Source organism: Megascapheus bottae, chromosome 2 (genome assembly GCF_031878675.1).
Source record: "Megascapheus bottae isolate mThoBot1 chromosome 2, mThoBot2.hap1, whole genome shotgun sequence".
NCBI lineage: Eukaryota > Metazoa > Chordata > Mammalia > Rodentia > Geomyidae > Megascapheus > Megascapheus bottae.
In genome coordinates this window covers 66,739,630-66,755,946 of record NC_143510.1, presented here as the reverse complement: position 1 = coordinate 66,755,946, position 16,317 = coordinate 66,739,630, and the positions used below count along the sequence as shown (strand labels likewise).

At 37.4% G+C, this 16,317-nt stretch overlaps 1 protein-coding gene across 1 annotated transcript in view; it reads right to left on the bottom strand.

Annotated features, from left to right (window-relative positions):
• The window catches only part of Nav3 (neuron navigator 3), a 253,484-nt gene that overhangs the window by 135,207 nt on the left and 101,960 nt on the right, over window positions 1-16,317 (bottom strand). The window contains exon 8 of the mRNA XM_090328294.1: window positions 9,176-10,205. Coding sequence (XP_090184420.1) covers window positions 9,176-10,205 — 1,030 coding nt within the window. The remainder of the gene's footprint in view (window positions 1-9,175; window positions 10,206-16,317) is intronic.

Below are 16,317 nucleotides of genomic sequence, written 5' to 3'. Positions count from 1 at the left end.
CCAATAAGAAAAGAATAAATGACAACAATTGTCATCAGTGACTCATCAAAGCAGACATTCTCCGCATCATAGAAAATCCATTTATTACCAGTTTTCCATCAAGGTAAGCCTTCCTTTGTCAGAGATATTCCAGGACTGTCAATTGTAGTATCTGATTGACCTATCCTTTTATATGTCACAAAAATAACCTCAAACCAATAATTTATAAACCTTAATTCACAATCTTTTCTCAACAAACTTCAAAAGTCGATTTGATATAACCCTATGGAGTCTCAGGCGACTTATGGAGCATTTCATGGTCTGCTTCTTGTATGGTTCTCCCATATCTGTCTCCTTCCTTTTTCTCAAGTACACTGTGGCATATTCTTCCATTTGGATTCATTATTCATTGTATCATCCTTATATATTTCACAGACTACTCATTCAAAATAAAGGAAAAAAGTCCTTTGAAGTTTTCTAAGATTTTTATTAGATTAGAAAGTATGAGTGAGACTAGTTCTTGAAGAACAATTGACTGTTAGCCTCCAAAACATGTCATAAATGGAATGTGCCGTGGAAAGCTGACTTGGAGTCAAGGCTGGCACACAGTCGTGAAGACACTGTGGACATGGACCCATCTCACAGAAGCACAGTCACATTAGGCTATTCATAGAGACAAGAACCAGTATGTTTGTGGTCATGTTAAGCATAAAGATTCACAATATCTCCTGGGGCCAGTAGCTCAGGCCTGTAATCCTAGCTACTCAGGAGGCTGAAATCTGAGGATCGTGGTTCAAAGTCAGCCCAGCCATTGAAAGTTCATAAGACTTTTAACTCCAATTAACCACCAGAAAACCAGAAGGGGCACTGTGGCTCAAGTGGTAGAGCCATAGCATAGATACATATAACTCAGAGACAGTGCTCAGGTCCACAGTTCAAGTCCTATGACTGACAAAAAAATAAAAGGATTCACAATATCTTATACAAAATTCATCAGGAAAGATGGAATATGTTTTGACAGTAGTGATTTTACTCCTCTCCAAACATGACTTAAAAAGCATTTCTCAGGAACTGACTTGTCTTTCCCTTCTTTACAATAAGAAATTTATTATTCCATTCTCTTGGTAAAATCACCATTTCCCCTTGCCTGAGATACATTTTCAGAAATATGAATGACTTTCACACCATTCAGTCTTGACTTGAAAGCCTTTGTTTTCTTAATGTGACAGTGTATGACTCTGGTGGATTCATTCTTCAATAATTTAGCTTAAGTCACAAAATAATCTGATTTATGTTCAGGTTTGTTGACATGTTTCTCAAGGTTTTTCATATATGAGTTATTTATGCTAGGAAGATACAGATGCAGACTAATCACTGAAAAGACAGAAAAGTTGTATTTAAATTCATTCTGAAAACCTATAAATCATCCTTGATTTATATCTACATATAACTGTGAATAGAAATCTGTTTGTTACAAGCTATCTATTTCTTTTCTATTTCCAAATCACAGTTTGAGAAAGTGAGATTAGATTTTAATGCCAGTGGGAAAAACAATTCTAAGTGGTAAAAATTTAATATCGGTACAAATGGTCAAAAGTATTCAATGATATCTCTAGATAATCACAAAATGTCCTCTTTTTATGCTTATTTCATACCAATTAAATAAAAGATATGTGATCTGACTTATCAAATAAATTATAGAGACTTCAGTATGAAAACACAATATGACAGAATAAATACTGAAGTATAATCACAGCTTGCATATAAATTGATATTTCCATAATATTGACTTAAAGAATCAAGCAGGAGTAGCATGATGTTCCAGTAAAAATTTTAATAGCCATGGTCCTGTGCAAATGATAAGGTATTTATTGAAACTACAAGCAGACACACACACACACACACACACACAATCTATAAATCTATAAATAGGTTGTTTAGAATATTAGAGGCTCTACTAAGGTAGGCCCCTAGAACAAGAGAATGACAGCAAGTTGTTGGAGTTAAAGGTCCAGATTTCACCTATCATTAGCCTAAACACCATCATTTGCTTTTTTGTGCTCTGTAGGTGACAAGTGTTCTGTCATATGATCTATGGCATATCCCTCAAGCTTCATTACAACCTTAAGGAAAAGGTACTACAGATAAAAGAAACTGAAGCTGCTAGCATCAATTGTCTACCCTTAGGTAACAATGTAATAGATGACTAACTCATACTTGAATCATGTTGCCTATAAATACTGATTTGCTAATTGTCATCCTATAGTCTTACTCCATTTAAATGACTCCGGACACTGAGTGACTTAGTGAATTTAAGGATGCCTAAGACAACAGACACTATAATTACTAGGTCAACAACAGAATGTCTTTACTTACTGGTCATTTCCATGAACTTGGTAATAAATCCTAGGTCCTAGCAAACCTTAAAATTCATTTCAACATGGATACTTATGTAATGATCAAGATACCAAGAAATAATTGCATAAAAGTGTGCCAACATATTGTAATTAACCTTAGTTGTTAATCAGATTGGGTTGAGAAAAGCCTAGAAGGTGAGTAAAACAGACATCTGTGTGTATGTGTGTATGTTTCTGTCAGTCTGTCTATGTATGAAGGTGTTTTTCAAACACAGTTTCATCATTAGGTAATTATGTTAAATCTAATGATCATTAGATCATCATGATTCTTATTTAATGAGTTATTCAATTTTACTGATGGGCACAAAAATATAAATAAATTATTGGAAGGGTACCAAGCATCACTGGAAAAAGCTGGTCATGGGGGCAGGCCTTTGGGGAAGTATAGTGACTATCCATTTTTGTCTCTTTTTCTCTACTTCCAGGCAGATGTTCCACCATGATATGTGTCTCATGTCAGGTCCAGAAAAAATGGAGTCATCTGACTACAGACTATAACCTCTGGAACCAGGATCCAAAATAAATGTTTACTTCTTTAAGTTTTTTTTCTCTGCTATCCTGTCACAGCTGGGTGAAATGCACTAACAAAAATTACTGCTAATGGAAATAGTGAATGTGAGATCAGAGAAGTATACACACATTATCTACTCATAAGAAAACAGCCGGCAACAGGCCGGGAATTTAGCCTAGTGGTAGAGTGCTTGCCTAGCATGCACAAGGACCCAGGTTCAATTCCTCAGTACCCATATATAGAAAAAAGCCAGAAATGGTGCTGTGGCTCAAGTGGTAGAGCTCTAACTTTGAAAAAGCCTAAGGACATTGGCCAGGCCCTGAGTTCAAGGCCCAGAACTGGCAAAAAAAATAAAAATAAAAACCATAATTAAAAAAAAGAAAACAGCAGGCAAACCCAAATCAAGACACACACAATGTTTCAATATATCAGTGTCATGAAAGTCAAGCAAAGGCTAAAAAAATGTTCTAGACTGAGGGCTATTAGGAAGCTATCACAACTAAGTTACTACTGGTGGTATTTTGCCAATGATTAGTAAAACTTGAACAAGGTTTCTAGATTCTGAGTGGAATGAAGATAGTAGTTTTTTGGGGACAGTGTTTTAAATTTTGTACAAATTTATCATTCATTCAAGAAATCTCAAATCCAAGTAACAAAAGTAGTTTACAAATATCTCTGCTGAGAGACAGCCAAGACAACAGCAGTATTCTACATACTACTACCTTGTCTAAAATATTGCTGTGGGAGAGAATTTAATTTACTCCCTAGTGCATAAAGATATACCAAACCTAGCAGAAGACAAGCTTGCAAAGCAAGCATTCAATAAGCTTTAGTTTGTGCTGATGACCAATTATGTCTGGTTCACATAAAACCACAATTGCAGTATAATCTGTAGCAATAGCTGCAGGCCTCACAAAGCTTTGTCTGGATGATGGTTTATAGGCTGTACATCTCAAACTCTGTAAACTCACAGCTCCTCCTACTCAATTGAATGTTTCAACAAATTAGCCAAACTTCAAACCCCATGCCTAAGCATTTCAAGACAGAAGACATACATTCTTTGTCTTCTAAAACATAACATAATCGAAAGCCAGTTTTCTATGTCATAACGTTGGCCAATTTATAATCTCAAAAACTCTTCTTATAACCAAAATCTGCTCTTGATGTTTTTCAGTGAGCTATATCATCTTATATGAAAAGAAGAAAAAATTCATAATTGCTTGACCTAATTTTACAAATCAAATGTGAACATAAGGATTCAACTTACACTTAATTAATGGACTTGGAAAAATAATGATTTTCTCTTCATTAAGAGTACTGTGCCTTCCCTAGGGTTCAGTATCTTTCTCTTTTGAGAACTGCTAAAACCCTGATTCATTCTCTGTGCCTGGGTCTTTGCCATACATATAACATGTTGATGCATTGGCACTATAAATTGTCAGAAAATAAAATTAAAGGATGTAGATCTTGAAAATTGAGTTGAGAATCTACTTGCCAATTTTTTAAAAAATTTCTATGGAGGATGGCCGTTTTAGAAAGATGGGTTTAAGAAATACATATGTCTCTTTTCTCCTTAAACAATTATTCTGATACTTTATTTCAGAGGAATATAAACATGGGAAACATGGAAATAATGAATGGTGAAGTAATGACACAGAAAAATGACATTTAGGAAGTATGCATGCATTCCGTGAACGTCTGTAGTAGATGAAAGTAATGTTTTTAAATTTCAGAAATGTAAAAACTAAAATATGAAGAAGAAGAGGAAAAATAAAATGTAACCTCTAAAGGAAAAATATCTTTATTCCCTTCTAATCATTGGGATCTCCAGCGCAAGTCTTAAAAAAACTACCTGGGAATTGATAAATTGCTTCTCATTCCAGACAATCTGGTTCATCTTTCCTATGCACAATCTCTTTTACCTTGTGAAGCAATTCACAGTGGTTTCCTTAGCTTACTTCCTACACTTGTTGTCAAATGCATATATACACAAGCACATGCACACTTGCACATACATTCACACACACACACACACACACACACACAACTGTACCCCATCCTGTTGAGGATCACATGATTACATGTGTTGCAATGACTTTGGTCATATAGTTCATTTATTATTGTATTTCCCTTTTAGGCTCTCTGTCTCCTTACGTCCAAATCCCACTTTTCTTTCTGTAGTTCCCTCAAGATTTACTTTCCCTGATCTTAACAACTAAAACCAATTCTCTATTTCCTTTGCAGCACCTCCAGGAAGCTTTACCTAGAGGTCCTGGGGTATTTCTGCCTCTTCATTACTTGAAAATGGAAAGGAGGACAATGACATCCAGAGAGGGAGCCATTTTTCTCTATCCTTGTCTTTTCTTCCATGTAGTTAAAGAAGATAACTGCAATCCTCAGATCTCAGCCACCTAAGTAGCTAGGATTACAGGCATGACCCACAGTGCCTGGCTGGGGATGTATTTAAACTAGACAGTCAAGGGATAACCTGTGCTCACATATTTAAAGACCAAGATGGGACTCGCTGTTCAAGTAAAAGCCTTCTTCAGCAGAGAAAGCATCTATAAAATTACTATAGCAAGTTGAAATGATTTGCCCAACAAAAAGATGGTTAGGATACCATATACTAAGGGGAAGAAGGGAATGGACAAGGTGAGGATTAGATTATTTAGGAACAAAATTACCAAAAGATTGGTAAGTTTTGAAATTTTTTAATCTAAGGGAAGTTATGAATTGAAATAGGAGAGATACTTCTCAACCTACCATGAGCTAAATCCTAATAAACACATTATAAATTGAAAATATTATGTCTAAAATACACTGAATATGTCTAATATAAGGAATATTGTAACTGGACAACAGCACAGTTTCAACTGAATGTTTATCATGTGTGCATAAAAACAAAGTCAAAACATTGGCCAGGTGCTGATATCTTATGCCTATAATCCTATGGTGCTGAGATCTGAGGATCAAGGTTCAAAATAACCCAGGCAGGGTAGTCCACGATGCTCATCTCCAGTTAAAACATGAAAAAGCATGAAGGGAGGGTGTAGATCAAATGGTAGAGTGACAGCATCATGCATAAAAACCCAGACAAGACCCGGACCCTGAGTTCATGCCCCAAGAACAAAAACAAAGAGACAAACAAATAACTCTGCAAGTGAGATGCAGTTGTTCATATTTATAATCGTAGAAGGTAGAGTTAGGAAGTACTGTGGTTCAAAGTCAGCCTAGGGAAAAGGAAAAATTACTGAGATTCCATCTGAACAATTAAGCTAAACTAATGGTACATAGCTACATGTGAGGTATAGAGTTGAGGATCATAGTCTGAAGCTGATTCTGCAAAAATGTGAGACCCTGCCTGGAATATACAACAAAATGGGCTAGAGATGTAGCTCTAGTACTTTACTAGAAAGTTTGAGGCCATGAGCTGAAATCCCAGTATTCAACTTGCATTGGATATTTAAGAATCACAAATCAGCGGCTGCAATTCATATGATATACAGTTTCAGTAGGCTACAGTGCTTGCTGTGTGAAAGCTTTTATTACAAAGGGCTCTGGTGATATACTGGAAACTAGGTAAGAAACGATGGACCAGGAGGGGAAAGATGAAAATGGAAAGAAATAGGATAGTTGGTGAAGAAACAATTCTGTGTACTAGGTGAAAATTGAATGAAAGAGAAAGAGAAGAGAATCACATGATATTTTCCCCACATTTCTTTCTTTTGTCTAATCTTTGGTCTAATCTTTGTCTAATCACATGGTCACAGTACTAATATCAGGATTAGCATTTATACAGCATCCCATTATTTAACTGTTTGTTTCCCATCATGTCCGGGTTATAATCCTATAGAATTTGAAATATGATAAGAACTCAGCTACCTTCCCCATACCTGGTAAATTCTAACTCATTCTTTTAAGCCCCACCTGTTATTTCTATGAGGCATTAGTTACTTGCATTCTTGTGCAGAGTTTTTTAAATCCCTTTCTTTTACATTAATTTACTTTTTTGTATTGGACTATGTTCTCACCATTATCCTCAGCAGACTGATCTCCTGACGGATACAGGGTGCTTTTAACCTCTGCATCCTGCATTATGTTCAGAATTAATGATAGATACATAAATGGGAAAGTATTTGGTGATTTCCCTTTGTCTAAACTATGGGGACCATTTTATCACTTACAGCCTATTCCAATTTCAAATCATTATCAAGAGCTTCTTACATTAAATATAATATCCTTTCTCAAATTCTCGACCTTTTGATCTTAGTTATATCTTAAGTGGGTAAGGGATTAAAAACATCAAAATAATATAATCATTTGGCAGAGATAATTAAGTCACTAAAACTGTATGTAAAATGACTTTCCCTCGGTCAGTGACAGATTATATGAAGTCCATTAACTGCCTGCAGGAGGAAAGAGTATTATGAGGCATATATAAAACCTCAGAAGGAATAGTTACTGACCTGGAATGACTTACATTTGTCTGAAAAAAATAAAAATCACACCTAGCCCTAATTTTCCTACTATTTATAGGCTATTTATCTTTAAGTACCATACACATGCATGCTTACACATACAAAGGCATACATACATTTATATGTTGAATTTATAACAATTAACAACAATTAACAATTTTCCATTAAAATGAGTTCTGGGTGTTTTTTTTAATGGGGTGCTCTCATATAGCCCTCATTCTCCTCTATATTCAGCAACTACTGTCTGAAGCTCCCAATAGCTAGGAACATGAAATCTCTGATTCTTCATCTCCAAAAAATGAGGATAATATCATTATCTTATGACATTATGATTGTGCAATTCTCACACAGATTTTTATGAGGTAAACACTCAACCAATAAAAAATACCACTGCAAAAATCACATCTCAGCCTCTTGAGTAGTTGGGATTACAGATGTGAGCTGCTGGATCCTGGATTAATATAACAAAATTTTATACTATGTAGAAAATATTCCTCCCTAGATCAGGTCCTCACTACCCAGGCAGTGAATAAAATCAGCCTCACATGAGATAGAAGTCTAGTTGATTAAACAGATCGTAGAATAGTACTGTATAGTAGGATGCATATATTTTATTTATGGCATATATGACTATAAATTTATATACATATATATGAATTTATAGTAGTATAAATGAAATATAAAACAAGGAAATGTATATATACATGCTAATTATTCAAGTAAGCCATTCTTCTACTTGAAGTTCTGCTCAGTGAGTTGTTATTTCTAGTTGACAGCTGAGGAAAATGATGTTATAAGATGTCATGTAACTTGACAGAAGTCATACAACTAGTAAGTAGCATAGCTGGGATTAAATCAACATCTGTGTACTGTTTACCTCAGACTTGTCTTTTCCTTCCTTCCTTCTTTCCTTCTTTCCTTCCTTCCTTCCATTTTTTTTTTTTTTAGTTTTTGCCAGTTCTGGGGCTTGAAATCAAGGGCCTGAGAGCTTTCCAGAGCCTCATTCTTCTCGAGTCTAACACTCTACCACTTGAACCACAGCAGTACTTCTAGCCTTTTATGGGTAGTTTATTGGAAATACAAGTCTCACCAACTTCCCTGACCAGCCTAGCTTCAGAAGGTAATTCTCAGATCTCAATCTCTTTGAGCACCTAGGATTACAGGTATGAGCCACTGGCGCCCAGCAGATTTGCCTCTTTAATCATGATAATGTACCTCCCTCCCAGGAATGAAAACAAACAATGTGCCATAACATTGAGAATTACTTTAAAGTCTGCTAGTACTAATGTACTACTAATGGTGGCATGTGGTAGCCACATCACGCTAATGGCATTAAAACTTGGGAGAAATTCTTGACAGTTTGCTTAAGTCTCTCTTTCAAAGAGTAAGTTAATTTCTGAAGGTATCAATATCCTACATAGGTAGGTAGGTAGGTGGATAGATAGACAGACAGACAGACAGACAGACAGACAGACAGACAGACAGACAGACAGGTGATATAGCTATCTATCCATCTATCTAGAAAGAGATGTGGGAAGAAAAAACTAGAGAAGAGTAAGGAAGAGGAGGAAAAAAAAGAAAAGAAAGGTAGAGAGGAGGGCGAAGGAGAGAAAAGAGCATTTGGTTAGACTGGAAGGCTTTTCTGGATTAAGATATCCTATTCAATCCCAGAGCTCTAGCTTCCAAATGAAATATTGCAAGATGATCACCTCACAAGCTATTCCAGCAACATTCTTGACATTCCACCAGTTGACCATGCACAGCCATATGTCTGGGCACACAGGCCTTACCTGTAAATGAATGGAGCCACGGTGGCCGTGTTGGGATGACTGTGTTGCTGCTGCTGAGGAAGCTGGACAGCAGCATTTCCTGTGCTCTGCCCACCGCTTTGTGCTACTGATTGTCCCATACAGGAACTGGAAGGGGACGCGTGGCCAGCTTCCCTTCCCTCCAAGGGAATGGGAAAACTGGATGTGCTTGCTTTGTCTGAGGTTACGGGTTTGGGTAAGGACTGGGAAGGGCTTCCCTTGGTAGTCCTGAATTTTTCTGACTCTTTGCTTGCTGTGCTGCCTGGTGAAGTGGTTTGTTTTGCCGTTGGCACCTTTGAGCCTGGTTTAGGAATCCCACTGGAGGATGGAATTAGGCTTTCCTTCTTGGCTGCTGCTGTCTTGCTGCCCTTTGGGATCAAGCTTGCAATCTTTGAGGTCTTTTTGGGAGCTGTCTCAGTCACCGTGTCCTTTTCTTCCTTGATTGGTTTTTCAGCACACACCTTACTTTTGTCTCTGTTCTTGTCCTCTTTTTCTTTTGGCTGTAGCAAAGACTTTTTATTGCTGAGATTTTTGCTGCCAGCCTTTGGAGGGGTCAATTTTGGTGACACTTTGGGACTGCTATTTGCAGAGCCACCACTATGCAGAGCAGGGTTAAAACTTTCCATCTCTCCAGATTCAGAAAAGACATCATCATCCCTTCCACCATCACTGAGTGCTGAACTGGGAGACTGTGGGGGACGTAAGGCAGTCCGGGCATTGACCAACTTGAATTTTTCAAGCATGGATTTCTGCCCTGAGGGAGCAGTTTTGACTCCTTCGGAGACAGGTGGCTTCAATCGGTCTGAGGATGGTGTGGGGGAGGTGGCTGGACTAGGCTGCTTCACAGTCAACATGGTAGATGTGGCACTGTGCTTGACATTCATGGACTTGCTGCGCCACGGCTTGCTGGCACTGGGAGAAGGTATGGCAGAGGCAGGTGGCTGCCCCGCCGTGCTGAGAGGCTGCACATTACCATTAATACCTGAAGATGGCTGAGGTCCTTTGGAGGAATCTGAACATGGTGAAGGGAGAAATAAATAAAAGCCAATCAGTCTGGATCTTTTCTATCACAACACTAAGTTTTTCACAACAGAGACACAGAATTGTCTCTCCTCTTGTCTGAAGAGACCTGTGTGGCATGTATTACTTCCATTAGGTGATTTCCCCCATGTGTCAAAACATGCAGAATATTTGAAAAATGCTGATTTCAGAGAAGAAAAATAAAGTATCCTTTTTCCATTCTGAAATTACTCTTGTAGAATTGCTTTGCTAGTCACTGATTGCCCTGGTGAATAAAATGCTATCTAGTCCCTGTGTGATTCCAGACATTTTCCCAACAAACCTTATAGCTTCTAAAATAAGTAGATATTCAGCACTGCTTTGCAAGGAACTATACATATATATATAATTAATATTGAAATTTGCTTTAACATACAGCAAGGTTTGGTAAGGTGATCTGTTTAAATATGCTTATGAATCATGATATATCTGTTTGGCTAGTTTTGTTACTTTACATATAAGGTAATTATAAACGTTTATGCTGCTAGAAGGGAGATAAACTACTTGATCCATCTCTATTTATCTTTATGAAAATCCGACAAGTCATGTATTAATATAATAATTTCCATTTCATGGATACAGCAACACATGCAAAAAGACTGTAGCAGTTGTTCAAAATCACACAGACTGGATTTGAACTGATTTCATAGATTGTGCTCTTGACCACTAAATCTGGGACCTTTGGCAATAATCAGAACAAGCATTAGGGGAGTGAGGAATAATTAAATTAGAGAATCCGGTGTTGTTAAACCTAACAGAGGTTAAAAAAATAGAAGCAAAGCTTTTAATGTACTTTTCTCAATATTCCAAAATTGGGCCTCATTACATTTTATTAAACAGTCACAATGCAAAACTGTAATGCTTGACTTTTAAATTCTAGCTTCAAAAAGTCAAAAGCTATCGCACAGTATATAATCAAGCCAAGTTGTCATGATAATATTATCAATTTAGTATAAAAATACAGGAAATCATCTTGTCCAGCTAATGCCGCTACTTCAATTACAGAGGTTCCATTGGAATCTAAGAGATTTCCCTCTAAATATGTACTGCACACTGTGTTCTCTGGGTTGATAGTCTTTCTGGGAATAATAATCAAACCAGACAGTTCATGCTATAGATCTCTACTCTAGGCGCATTATCTGTGAGTATTTACTGAGTGTCTATTCTATTCAATATACTCGCAAGATATATTGCAGTCTTGTTGGGAAATTAAAAGATCTGTAAGATAAATGCTGAGAGAGAGAGGGGGAGGGGGAGGGGGAGAGAGGGGGGGAAGGAGAGAGAGAGACAGAGGGAGGGAGAGAGAAAGGGAGGGAGGGAGGGAGGGAGAGAGAGAGGAGAGGGAGAGGGCGAGAGAGAGGGAGAGGGAGAGGGAGAGAGGGGGGGAGAGAGAGAGGGAGAGAGAGGAAGAGAGAGAGAGAGGGGGGGGGAGATATTATTTGTAAACTGGGCACTAGTGGTTCACATCTATGTCCTGACTACTGAAGAGGCTGAGATCTGAGGATCTCACTGTGAAGCCATACCAGGCAAAAAAGTCCTTGAGGGTCTCAGCTTCAATTAACCAAAAAAAGTTGAAAGTACAGCTGTGGCTCAAGTGGTAGGACATTAACCTTGAGTGAAAAAAACTCAGGAAGAATGCCTAGGCCCTGACTTCATGCTCCACTACTGGTACATGCACATATGCACTTATACACACACACACACACACACACACACACACACACACACACGCACAAAGTTATTTGTAATCTGTGTTACCCTATAATGAAAGTCATGTTAATGTGATAAATATAATTGAATAAACTGACATTCTATTGAAGGTCTTAAATGTCATTATCTCCCACCTAAATGATTTGGCTAGTATTCACATTTCTAATTCACATTGGTAGCCACCAAAGCAGAGTGAACCTAAAGAACACACCCAGCAGTGCACTAAAAATGTGAATTACAAAGAGTTGCGTTTTATTCCTCATTGTGTGTCTATATGATTACCATTGGTTATCAGACATTTTAAGTGGCTAGCACTGCTTCTCAAAGGGGCATAAATGTCACCTAGGGATGGACGGACTGAATGCACACTGTGGTTCTATCAGTCTAAGTGCTCTGGAAAAATTCTGCATTGCTAACAAGATGCCTGAGGATGTGAGCATTAAGGGTCACAGACCATGTTTTAGCTAAACTAATTCATATGTCTTTCTTTTTTTCTTTTTTGGCTGGTACTGGGGCTTGATCTCAGGGCCTAGTTACTGTCCTACTCTTCTACTGTCTACTGCTTCTACTCAAAGCTAGAGCTCTACCGCTTGAGCCACAGCACCACTTCTGGCTTTTTTCTATGTATTTGGTACCGAAGAATCAAACCCAGGGCTCATGCATGCTAGGCAAACACTCTACCACTAAGCCACACATTCTTAGCCCAAATTGTTTTCATTTAATGGTATCCATTGCCTAAACCCATTAAGTGTTCCACAATGTGGAGTATTTATCTTTTTCACTCTTTAAACTTTCAGAACCTTGGTCAGCTCTGAGTTCATCTAGATGGTTACAGCTTCATGGCAAAAAAAAAAATGAAATAAAAAGGAAAAAAAATCACTAATAAACAGAGCAGGGTCATCAGACTTGCCTAGTGTAACATTTGCTTTTCTCTTTATTTGAACCACGAATTTACGGTGAGTCATCTGTATATTTACGTCTAAATTAGTGTAGACTTGAGGGCCTAGAACATTTAGTAGGAAAGAGAGGAAATGATACAAAAAGTACAAAAAGTCACTAATGAACAAAGAAAATAAAAGAGTATGTTCTTCCCCTAGACAAAGGAAACCACGCTGAAGACGCTGACTAGACAGATTGTTCCAGAAGTTCAAGTACAGAACACACCTCCAAATGAGACAAGAGGGACTCCAGATTATGATATCCGCATCCAACACACAGCAATGGTCACAGCAACAGCTGCAAAATCGTTCTCTGTGGAGCATACACAGAAAAGACTCTTCTCTATTTGCAGCTTGAAATATCTCCCGAGCCTGTCTCTGCACAGCATCAATGAGGTGCTTCAGGTTTCATTAGTAGGGTAAATCACAGGTCGTTAAACACCAGGGATATATTAGAATGGTGAGAGTCTCCTGGGACTCCTCAAGGCTAAGGATACCGAGAGCACCAATGGAAAGAAAGCATCTGTGCCTTCTCCCCGGTGTCTCGGTACAAATCTTATGCTCTGCCTCTTTTATATTAAATAATCTCTACTTGGGGCCTGATGATATATTTCTGAACACTGACAATTCTCGCTATGAAGAAAAGAAGAGATACTTAATTCCCAAATGTACTAGCATTCCTGCAAATGGATCTGTGTTTCGCATTTTTCCTGGCCTTTCTCTGCCTGTCATTCTCTCTGTTGGTTCTCTCTCAACTCCAAAAAGCAAAAGCAAAATGAGAACTCAGGTTCATCTGATTCTAAGACTTAAGAGACTTTTAGCCAGCTCTTCTTTCCATGTGTTTGCTGAACACTAGAAATTCTCCTCGTGTGGTATCAGAAAGTTGAATGTTACCCCAATGGTGTAGCTGGTTGGGTAACTCTCCCCTCAGTATTTTCCTTCTTCCCCAGTGAGTTTACAATAAATGGAGAAAACACAAAGAACTCTGCCCAGAAACCCATCTTATCCTGACACCCTACATAAACAAATTCTCACAGTTGCTGTTCCAAACTTACTAGACACCAAAATTCACAGAATTAATATATGGTTCCATCATGTTTCAAATCAATGATCTGGATGATATGGGAACAATACCAAGCTGGTTCTAAGTTATATATACTGAGGTAGGTGTGGTAGTTGCAGGCCTAAGGAAATATGGGACAGTAGTCAACAGATATACAGTTAGCTTTGGAGATTAGTATGTGTTGCCCACAATGTTATACCAGCATGAGAAAAAAGATAGGAAACTCCCTTAATCTGTGGATCTCCATCTTTAATATACTTGGTGTGTTGCTTAGATAGGAGAGAACTAGCTTCCATGACAGAAATAATCTAAGTGACTACAGAGATATAGTGTTCTTTGTAGAGCATTCTGTGCAGTTAGCAGGTTACTCTGTGACATAAATGACCCATACTGAATACAGGAAACCTTCAGCATCTCAGATCTCTAAGGAAGGAAGGAAAATCTTCCTCTTCCTCCTTCTCTCTCTCTCTCTCTCTCTCTCTCTCTCTCTCTCTCTCTCTCTCTCTCGCTCTCTCTCGCTCTCTCTCGCTCTCTCTCTCTCTCTCTGTTTCTCTCCATATAGATATACATATATATATGTGCATATAATATGTTTGGTTATCAATACCTCCAAAATTAGAAAAAAAGTAGAAAAAGTAGCATTCAAATGCAAATGTGTCTTATTGCTACTTTTACTTCTCCCTTAGCACACAGCTATGTCTGTTTCACAATGATGTAATGGTGTTGCAGGGTTCCTGTTCACATCTCTACAGCATCAATTGCAAAGTAAGAGTGCCACTGTGTGGTGGGCTGTGAAATTTAAGGATATTTCCTTTTTTTTTTTCTTTAAGGTATGCAGCTTACGTTTAGGCAAGCACAATGCATGAACACCTCTATATGTGTGTATGTATACATAAACAAATGGCACATATGACCAAGAGTACTTAGCTTTATAAACTGATACATTCCAAATTGCATTACCTTGTGAATCATTTTTACAAGTCTTTGAAATTACAACATCATCATATTTTAGGCTTGCATAACTACTAAATAATAAGGAAAAGAGTTGTAGAAAGATATATAATCAAAATGCATCAAGGCACATAATCAAAAGATGCATAGTAAAGCCATATAGGTATGATTAATTTGCATTACTTTGAAAAACAGATGAAACGATTCAATTTTTTGTGGCTAATTCCAAATAATTAAGGAAAAAAGGCTGAGAGGTGTTTAAGAGCTAAATCTCTGCTTTAGCAGATAATGAACAGCTGAAATTCCATGACGAATGCTAAATTCATATTAATTCTAATCGTTTATAACTACTGAACTAAAATGTTTTTAAATCCTTGGAGTCAGTCCTACCAACTCTATATTGAGTGTAAAAGGAAGTAAAAGCTTTCACAGCAGAAACTTTTTGACTTGAATCCAGGGAGAAAGAAGGAACCTTCCTCTTCAACAAATGTTTGATTTCTAGGCAAGAGTCACTTGGAAGAAACAGTCCAAATATGGCAACATTCCCTCTGGTGCTGTGGCATGTCTCCTAACAACATGAAATACATCTCTTCCCAAGGAAACTCTGTCAGGTGACATGTGTTTATAGTCCACAATTCAGAAATTTGGTTTCAAGTAAAACAGTTTTACATGCCTACTCATACTAAGCCTCTATGACATTTTCCGTATTTATCATAGGTTTGGTAAGACAGGAGTGATTCCTTAAGCTTGTTACAGGTATGCCAACTTCATGTCCAAATGAATCTTAGGGGATACGTTTCATAAGATCTAATTTACAGAGAACAGAGATTTGGCATGTATCTTTCAAGCCTATTTCTAACTTGATTACTCTTACAGAGCACATGGGCAAATAGATAAAATGGCAGTGTCAAAATGCATCATTCATTGTTCATTTCTAAATGGCAGATTATCAGGAGAAGGAAGTAAAGGAAGTAATCTTTTTTTTTTTTCAAAGAAAGGCTCTACTAAAGATGCTCTTTTCATTTCTCCAATTGTTCTGTGAAAAATTCTTCCCCACAATTCATTCAGACAGGGATATAAGATGACATTTCATTCTATTGGGATATTTCTATTTCAGCCTTCTCTGCAAGTAATGATTTATGACAATGTTCACTGATATTTTAATTCATTTGGTGAAATGGTAAAATGAGCACACATTTTTCAGAATTGCCTTATTACTGAAATTACATGTGACACATCTATGAAGAGCAGTTTATAACTCACTACTGATTTATTTTCATTAGATGTCACACCATTTGCAAATAAATGATTTATATATATTTTTTACAAATTAAACAAATGAAAGCTACTATGCTTTCAACAGTTTGTTTCTCTTGAATAAGGAAATGAAATAGTTTCAACTG